This window comes from Lichenostomus cassidix, chromosome 15 (assembly GCF_008360975.1).
Source record: "Lichenostomus cassidix isolate B80296 chromosome 15, HeHo_3.0, whole genome shotgun sequence".
NCBI classification, from domain to species: Eukaryota; Metazoa; Chordata; class Aves; order Passeriformes; family Meliphagidae; genus Lichenostomus; species Lichenostomus cassidix.
The window spans coordinates 2,241,476-2,251,152 of NC_139496.1; the positions used below are offsets into that span (position 1 = coordinate 2,241,476).

Below are 9,677 nucleotides of genomic sequence, written 5' to 3' on the forward strand. Positions count from 1 at the left end.
GCCTCCCGTTCCGCCGCACATCCGTTCCGCCGCTCCCCACTGCTCTCTGCCTGCTTAGCAAACAAACTTCGCATATATTAAAAAAATCCTGTTTTTCTGGCGAGCTGCCTAGCGCAGTAAGTCCTTCTGCCGGTCGTACAGCAGCCCTGTGCCAACCGAGTACCCAGAAGCTAAGATGTACATTCGGAATTAGCTGATATTTATTCTGCATGCCCTCAAAGTGGGATGGTCTCTGGATAAATTCCTGACATTCTAACACAAGCACGGAATCACAGAAAGTTAGGATTTTAAGAGATCCTCTGGAATCATCCAGTCTGAGGCCCCTGCCAAGGCAGAATCACCTGGAGCAGGTGACAAAGTTCTTCCTCATGTTGATGTGGACCTTCTTGTGGTTTAGTTTATGGCCATTGCTAAACAAATACTTCATAAAACCCCCTTTGTGTTAATCTGTACCTCCTTAAAGTATCAAAGAAAAAAGACAAAGTTGGTTTGTTGGTTTTTTTTTAAAGAATTTGTTTATTTATCGAACCTGGGTCATATTTAGATTCACGAGCAATTTTTAAATGTACATCTTAGAATTCAATTTTCAGTGTTTTACACAAAAATATTGGCACACAACAGTTGCAATAAGGTGTAACAGCCACCTCTCTGAAGAACTGCTGCAAGTGTTTGCCCGAGGTTGAAAAAACTTTACCTGGAACATGAAAACCTGTAACAAATTTTAAATTAATTGTACAAAACTGTTGTGTGTTACTTGTAGAGGCTCACCCCTGGAAAAGACCCCACCCCACCCCCAAAAATGATTACAACTAATATACATCAGTCACAACATAATCCTGGCTCAGCACCCACATCAGACGCTTCTTAAATTTTTAAACCAATCATCAGATAACCGAGGAAAGTAACTTTATACAAAAACAAACCTACATGTGCCTGAAAAAAAGAAAACACACCAGTATTTAGCATTATGCTAATTCTGATCAGATCATGGCAAGAGTTTGCCACTGCACTTAAATACAAGGGCTGCATAGCGTGGATTAAACCCCCAGAATCCAGAACCCTTTGGCCTCAGGAATCCAGATTTCCTGAACACTTATGCCCTGGGCACTGGGCAAACAGTCTGAGCTTTGGACCTGCAAAAGCCAAAGGGTTCACGAGTGTTTGCCAAGACACTGCACACAATTGGCTTCCAAATAAAACCTCTGAGAGACTAAAAACCGTATAAGGAACATTTGGTGACGAGCAGAGAAAAAGAATTTTCATAGCAACTATTGAATTTAGAAGAACTTTGGGAAGAAGTTGATACGATTAAGACAGTTGCCAATGACTATCTTTTAAATAGCAACTAGGTGTGAATTTTAAACTTTTCCTTGGCAGTTTATGTGAGTGGAGGAGGGATTATTTCAATTTCATAACACCTACTGCAGGGTTAAGGATGTAAAAATGCAAACAGTCACGTTAGGGCCTTGTACCGTTTCCCTGGACAGAACTGCAAGTGCTTACAGAAACAGGGAAAGAAGTTAGAAAAGACACAGTAGCTTGTTACTAGAGTGAGTTACAGCGTTTGCAGCTTGCCTGGACCTCGCTTAGCACACAGACTGGGCAGATCTCAGTGGAAAAAAAAAAATGATGCCAATAAAGTGACAAGATTTCAGCACAGCTTTTGCTACAGAAGATATATAAAAACAATTCTTTTTTTTTTTTTAACTAGGAAGGAACATAAGCAAATAAGTTTTACAGTTCAGTAAAGAGGGTTCAGAAACTAAATTACTTTTTTTTTTTGTGACCAGGATGTTTGGTAGAGAGTGGACTGAAATCCGGGACCACAGAAGGCTCTTAGACCACCCTTCGGACTTCAAAAAACCTCTTCAGGTAGTAGATTTGTCCCAGTGTCATGGCAACTAGTACAAGGGCTTCAAAGAATGACCAAAGAACCACTCTGCTGTTTGTGTTGTCATTAACTGTGGGCGGAAAAAAAAGAAAAAAAGTAGTAAATAACAAAGCATTTGAATTGAAAACACTCTGCCATGGGGATTGGAACGTTGCACATAAAGCACTGGGGTTTGTGTCATGTCATTACAGGTGTCCCAGGAGAGCCCTGCAGCCTCAGAGATGAGAATATTTCCTCAACAGTTTGCTTTTAAACCCACTTTGGACATACACTGCAGCATCTTTCTCTATTCTGCCCACCTTCCTGGCCTCTGAGCTGCCAAAGCCTCTTGCTTTTTCACAGTCTCAAAGTCAAGCAGGGAACTTCTAATCCCTGAAGGGTTCTAAACATTCTTGGGTTCTAAACATTCAGATTTTTCTTAAATCAGACCATTAGTAACAAATGGCACAAAACTGGAGATATGCATAGCTTCAAATGATTGAGGAGACAGTGTTTTTATATAATGTTGTATTTTCACATTAACAATAATTGCCCTTGATTCTCACCCATGGAAGTAACAGTAGTTCTGCTCTATTTCAACAAAACATTGAAAAAATATACTTTGGCTCAATTATTAAACCACATCCACTTCAAGGGTGAAGTAATAGTTCGACCCAAGTCTACCCCTGGAAAGTGAATCATGGAATGGTTTGGGTTGAAGGGAACTTAAAACTCATCCAGTTCCACCCCCTGCCATGGTCATGGACACCTCCCTTGGACACTTCCAGAGATGGGGCAGCCACAGCTTTTCTGGGCAACCTGTGCTAGGGCCTAATCATGCTCACAAGGAAGAATTTCACCCCAATATCTAATCTAAACTTCCTCTCAGTTTAAAATCATCCCCACCTGTCCTGTTCCTGCACGCCCTTGTACACAGATTTAATAATATCATCACTGGCATCTCCATGAATACACCATTCAAGCAGCTACAGAATTTATACCACTTAAGCAAATGTTATTTTGCATAACCACCCTCATTACATGAGAAGAAGCCAATTTAAAGATGACTGCAAGCAACACCTACATTCTTTCATCTATGGGCAAGCCATTCAGAATTTAAATTATTACTTTTTAAGTCACTTGGAAAAGCTTTCATGGACTCATATTTAAAGCACAATTCACAAGTTCCTTTGAGAGGGGAGAAGGCATTGATTGAAGTCAGACACCTACTTGCTCTATGTATTCTTTCACGGACCTCCATGTACTCCTGTTCATGCTTTACAGCTGTCATGGCCACTGCTAACTCGTTAATCATCTCTTCTAGCTTGTTCTGATGAGCTGCAGAATAATTTCAGAAGCATCAGAAAGTCTGTTAATGACTGAAAAAACATATTTCAACGGATTTATGAACAGTTAAACAGAATTTCCTGCTGCAGAAGTTCTGACAAACACAGCCACTACAGCTGAACACCTTCTATCCTTACAGCCAAGTTTAGTTTTTATAGCACCACTTTCCCTACTGTGTCTCTATGGCATTTAAGGAAAACATTTATACACATCCAAATAAGAGGAGACACAATTTAGACTCAGCACAGACCCCATATTTCCAGTTTGCACATACTTTTCCAGAAAAACAGAATGGAAGAACACATGAGATCAATACCACACACTAGTATCTATTTTGCCAATATTATCCAATATATTCCAAGCAAATTATCTTAACATGACAGCTTTTCCTAGTTGTTAAGCTTGCAAAAATAGAATGACTGAGAATTTAGCTTAAGATCATGATGCTGGCAAATGAGATCACTTTCTGAAGCAACAAATCACATCCTGTGATCCTCAGGTTTAGCTGGAGCCCAGCATTCAGAGGGCACAAAGCCCAGGGGCCTGGCACAGGCTTCACTTCTGGTGTGTTGTGAAAGCAGGAGAGGAGTTAAATACCAAACCAGTAACACAAAACCAGCTGGAGACAGTTCAGCAAATGGAAGGCTCAGATATCTAAGGTTTAGTGGTTTGGCTGTCAATCACAGGACCTTTTTAATACATCCATGCTGAAAGAGCTGTCCACTCACAAATTTATAAATTAGGCAAGTCATTTGTGAAGTTTTCTAGCATCAGGCTGAGGTAGCATTCCACAGACACACCCTGGGCAATCAGCTCTCTTAAAAAGTCACAAAACCCAATACATTCTCCTTTGAAGGGACATCCTTGACTTGGAAGCTACCTTGCTACAGATTTGTTTGTAAATTAAGTGTTTCAGATCACAGTCTGAAAATAGAGTTGTTCAAAGCACACACCTTGTGGGGAACAGTTAAAAGGATCAGAGAATAACACTCATACAGGTTACAATTAAAATCTAAATAGTTGTGTAAACCACACTCTCTTTGCTAATATCATAAATCCCTTATTTTCATGGCCAACTTGTCATTGCAGTTAAGGGCAGTTTATTAGTAAGAGATGAAGCTACAGTTGCAGGGATAGTCTAAACACACTCAAAAAATTCACTTAGGAAAATTCCCTTATTGCACAAATATTCTTTACAACAGATATATGCAGACTCAATAAAAGATTTAAGTGAGTCTACAAAAAAAAATCAAAAGTTAGGAATGTGTTACTTTTTAAGTGACACCAAGCACTCAATGCCCTTAGTTACTTACTTGCTAAAATAGAAAACAAGAATTTGTTGCCTTTCTAGCTACAGTTATCGATTTTAAAAGAAACTTTATAACTTGCTATGCAATACATTCTTTTTTTTCCAGCAAATGACAAGTTTGAGGTTTTCCCCTGATACATCAGTAATAATTCATAACCTACAACCAGTTTATTGCTTCCAAAAGCTCTCGATTACTCAACATCCCCTTTAGCAATAGAAAGCAAACACTGCCAAAAACATCCAACATTCTTGGATGTTCAGTGTTTCAGTTCAATTTCACCTAAACTCCTGATTAAATCTTCTGTCAGCCACAAATAACCACCTGAAGACAAACTGCCATGGCCAGTGCAAGGACCTGATCCCAAGAGCTGCTCAGGGTATAAACCTGCCAGTGGGAGCCTGCAGGTGCTCAGCATTGCTCAGAATCAGACCTTTTAGGTAGTTTATTAAAAAGACATTCTCATGCTACAAACCAATGTTACAGAGAAAAAGCCAAGTTAGCTGTTAGTGAATGAACATGTGCCAAAGACAAGATGCTAAGGAGCTTCAAAAATCAGTCCACATACCATCCCAGGTATCTCCACCACCTAGAGGAAAGTGTAAGAGATGAACACAGGTACAGGACAAAAGGCTGCAGATAAAACAGTCATTTACACGGCTACGGGGGAAGTTTTATATTAGCACATTTATCAACTAAGGCATGGAGAAGGCTACATACTGCTGAGGCTACTAGAAATCAGAGGATGGCACTGATGAAGGGCTAAAGGATGGAAGCATTAGTTTCTGCAGATGGCCAAGGGATTCTCTGGTGATTTTGCATTAAACTGTGTAACGATGTCTGAAAACATCCACATCCACTTTAGCTGTGCAATAGAACAGCTAATCACAGCTGAAGGACAGGAATCCTCAGAGCCCTACTCAAGTTCACACATCATGCATGTAGGGAAAAGCTCCCATGCTGGAGCTGATTTCCTCCCAGGACTCTTCCTCACCTTCTGTCTCCATGTCTTGCCCCTTTGGAGCTTCCCCGATATCGATAGTGAACATCACTATCTTGGGAGTCATGGTGGACATCCTGTTGCTAAAGCAAAACTTGTAGGTTCCATCCATGTGGGCAGCAAAGGTGTATTTTCCACTGGACTCTCGGTCGCCTTTATAAATCCCTTTGTTATCGGGCCCTGTGATCTGCGTGGGGAAAACAGAGGATCACACGTTTTTATTTCAAACACTGAGGTTTCAAATGCACCACCTCAGCACTGCCAGCATGGCCAGTCACAGGCACCAACACCATCTGTAATCTGGCTGGCTTGGCACACTTCAGTCTCTCCCTCCCACAACTCACTGGTGCAGTTCCCTGCACAGGAATCCTTTTTTAAAAATCCCACAAACTTCTTGGTAAAGAAAGTCAAGCAAAAACCTCTCTCACTGGCCTCCTGTGGTTGAGATAAGAACTCAAGTACACGTAAACCACAAACCCTGACTGTTTGTCAAATTAACAACTGCAGGGGAAACCTTATCTCTGATGTCTGAAGGAAAACAAAAAGGGAAAAAAAAGCATTCTCCAATCGACTTTAGACACACAGTAGGGCATTGTTGCAGTTACCATTTCAAACGGACTAAAGACCTGAGTTCTGAGCTCTCAGAGTCACTGTGATCCTAAATTTCCATCCCACCATGCCAAACTGCTGCTGAGCTTCCACAAGTGACATATGGGAAGGGAACCTCACAGCTTCCTTCCCTGTCCTGTGTCACAGCTATGTGTAATTTTAAACTGTTCCAGGACTCTCAGCAACAACTCTCATGTTTGTAATATCCCAAACAACTCTCTGCTCTATAACACAGTGAAAGCAATTCCTACTCAGTATTCTCCCACTGATTCGATGCCTCTTTGAAGATCAGCATTCACTCACAACTCTCCCGATGCCAACCACCCTGATTAAAGACACCACCTTTGGATTCAAGGGGAAGCACGCTACTCCTCAACAGGCACCACCTGATTCCAGAGAGCAACCCTGGGCATTTTTCCCGCCAAATAATTTCCTGTGACAATGCCACAGCGAGCGGCACGAGGATGAAAATCCCCAGGGAAGGGCGGACAGCTCGAGCAGCCCGGGCTGGTGCAGCAGCGGCACGGATGACACGAGCACAGGCTCTCGGGCCTACCCGAGGCCGCCCACGCCGGGCTGTGAGCGCTCACACCGCACGGAGCCCAGCAGAGCGGGAACGCCCCGAGCCGGCGGGTGGATCCATCCCACCGCTCCGGACACCCCAACCCCGCGGGGGGATTGATCCCCATCCCGCTCCTGCCGGTGCCACCGCTGCCCCCGGGGGTGCCACACGCGGCGGGGCCGCACCGCGCAGGCCCGGCCCTGAGGCGGCCCCGCTCCCCGAGGCCGGCCCGCGCCGCCGCCGCACCTCCACGTCGATGTCCAGGAAGCCGCCCTCGGCCACCTCGAAGATGAGCCCCATCTTGGTGCCGGACGGCACGCGCTCCAGGAAGCACTCCTCGGCGTGCGCGTCGATGCTGACGAAGTAGGCGGCGGCCGGGGCCGCCAGCGCGGCCAGCAGCGCCAGCACCGCCCGCACCGGCGACATGGCGGAGCGACCGGCCGCGGCACCGAGCGGCGCTTCCGGCCCGCGCCGCGCCCCTTCCGGCGCACGGGGCCGCCGCTCATTGGCCGCCGCCGGCCCGCTGCCACGTACCGGCTGCGCTACGGCGGCCGCCGAGGGACAGAGCGCAGCGGGACGGCCGAGCGCTGAGGCAGCGCCCGCGCGGTGAGGGAGGCGGAGCCCGCGCGCAGGAATAGCCAATGAGCGAGGAGAACAGGCGGGGCGGTGGCGGCGAGAGCCAATCGGAGCGAGGCGCGGGGCGGGGCGCTGGGGGCGAGGATGAGGGGCGTTGCCCGGCAACGGGGCGGTGCGCGCGCGGGAGGCGCGAAACGGCGCTGAGGGGATGGGGGGCGATGGCTCCTGAGGGACCCGGGCGGCTCCGCAGGGAATGAGGGCGGGCGGCGGGGAGCCACGGCGCTTGTCACCACGGCTGTCACCGCAGCCGAGGCTGCTGCTGCTGCTGCTGCCGCCGAAACCCAGGAAACCCGGATTTGCTGCAGCCAGGGAGAGCTTTTGGGAGCAGCCAAGGTTTAAGACGTTATCAGGGCAGCCCAGCTTGTGAGGTATTCATTTACAACGAAACAGTCACGGCATGTCTAGTTTCTGCTTCACCCGAGAGCAGCTGTTTCAAAACCCATCCTTTCCATGAACACGCTTAAGCGCTAATATCCAGTTAAACCTTCCAAACAAATACAGAAATTCATGCTTGAGCTCAAGGAAGCCTGTTTCATTACTAGCTGTACTAATGATGCGGAGAAGAGTTAAAGACTAATGCACAATCTACCTGCGGTGGTTTTGTCAATAAGCGCCGGTTATTGTACTCCCGGTGACACTCAGACCTTGTCTCGAGAAATGCCAGATTTACCTCAATAAACTGTGCTCTCTCTCTCTCCAGCTCAGGTGTGAGGCAGCAGATTGCTGTGTCAGTGCAGGCACAGGGTGTGGACACGTGTGGACAAAATTGTGCAAGACAAGCCGAGCCTGAGGAGCTGCAGGTCATGTACGTGGCTGGATGAGAGACTTTCCCTGCCAAGGAATTTTCATTGAGTTTGGATCAGGCCAACATCGAACCTACTGCTTCACACAGCACAAACTGTGCTGGTTTTTCATCTGTTTCAGGAGTAGTTTCAGCCTTCCCAGATGTTCAGTACATTGTTACATTTTTCCTCTACGTGCACTTGAGCAGTTCAGTGGGAACTCGAGTAATGACAAATTCTTGTGGCATAAACTCTTTTTCTCATCCTTAACTTGGGCAGAACAATGATTTCACAGCATAGCTGCTCCCCTGAGGTACTGCAGAATGTTACTCAAATATTCTGCTCAGGCTGCTTCCCCTCCTCATGTGTTAGTAAGAACGTTTGCCAGGAAAGGATGACTACATCATTATTCATCCTCCTGCTCTCCCTGGAACTTTGTGCAATATCCTGTGGTGTTCAATGGTGTTTGGGAATAAGTTTCATGAATGATTATTTGATATATTTTCACCAGATATCACTGATTGTTGCTCTAACTTAGGCAATTGAATGCCAAGCTCGGGTATTTGAGGACTGATTTGTTCCCATCCTGGCTGCCCACAACATGCAGCACCTGTCAAGTGATTCCAAGCTTGGCTTTTGCATCCCCAGTGTTATTTCTCGTGTCTAGTTCCAGTGTTTGACGTTATTCATATCTTGTCCAAAATAAAATGCGTTCTTCCTACTCTGTATAGAGCAAATGGCAGGACTGGGACCTAAAATTATTTCCAGGCACACTTAACTTATCTGTAGAGACTCATCTAGAGCATCTCTTCCTAAACCCCATGAAAATAGGAACATTCAAATGTTCACAGTCACATCTGAAAGCAAAAATTCTGAAGAACTTGACCAGAAAAAAAAGCCATTTTGGTTTAAATTCCTCTTAAGTGGATCCATGCCAGCAAACTGCTTCTATGTGTAAAATCTCCGCTGCTCCTCTGAACATGTGCACAGTAAAGACTCTTTCTGTGCTCTTGCAGGAAGAGCCGAAAACCCTTAATGATGATTAGGGGTGTGTGCGAGCCCCTTGCTGCGTTGCAGAATGGTTCGTTCACCCCATCCCTTGTGCCTGCAGCCATCCGGCTGCCTTCGTCCCCTTCGAGAGCAGGGGAACATCATCCCCCTTCCATCCCGGTCCTGGTCACGTCAGCTCTGGACACTGCGCTCGCTGTTGGGTACCACGGACACACCCGTGAGTCCCTGTCCCTCCTGTAAGCCCGCTCCAGCGCTGGGCATCGCCTGTGAGGGACCCGAACCCCGCTCTGCCCGCTCAAACTCGGGGCTGTCCTGCCCTGACGAGGCCGCAGGAGAGGTTGGTACCACGAACCCTCCGGGTGATGCTCGGCACAAGCTTCGAGCGAAGAGCACCCGCGCTTGGCGATGCTCTTCTCCCCACCGCAAGCAAAGCGGTGACTTCCACCGCGACTCCCCCAGCGGGGATCGCCCCGGGAAGCGGCGGGGAGCACCGGGGGAACCGGGAGGCGCGGGGCCCGCGGGCATGCGCGGGGCCGCCCCCGGCCCGCCCTGT

At 46.8% G+C, this 9,677-nt stretch overlaps 2 protein-coding genes across 3 annotated transcripts; one reads left to right on the top strand and one right to left on the bottom strand.

The window, feature by feature from the left end:
• Positions 1-488: 488 nt before the first annotated feature.
• On the bottom strand, positions 489-7,121 carry TMED2 (transmembrane p24 trafficking protein 2). 2 transcript variants are annotated; one of them, XM_085075433.1, is made up of 5 exons: positions 6,942-7,121; positions 5,519-5,711; positions 5,093-5,113; positions 3,101-3,208; positions 489-1,961 (listed from the first exon to the last, which is right to left on the bottom strand). In XM_085075433.1, the coding sequence occupies exons 1-5, from the start codon at positions 7,119-7,121 to the stop codon at positions 1,837-1,839; spliced, it is 627 nt and encodes a 208-aa protein (XP_084931559.1). In that variant the 3' UTR covers positions 489-1,836. The 2 variants fall into 2 exon arrangements, with proteins under 2 accessions (XP_084931559.1, XP_084931560.1); XM_085075434.1 differs by lacking the exon at positions 5,093-5,113.
• Positions 7,120-9,178, top strand: LOC146430116 (uncharacterized). The gene is made up of 2 exons (XM_085075435.1): positions 7,120-7,301; positions 8,032-9,178. Exons 1-2 carry the CDS (start codon positions 7,120-7,122, stop codon positions 8,150-8,152), a joined length of 303 nt encoding a protein of 100 aa, XP_084931561.1. The 3' UTR covers positions 8,153-9,178.
• Positions 9,179-9,677: the final 499 nt, after the last annotated feature.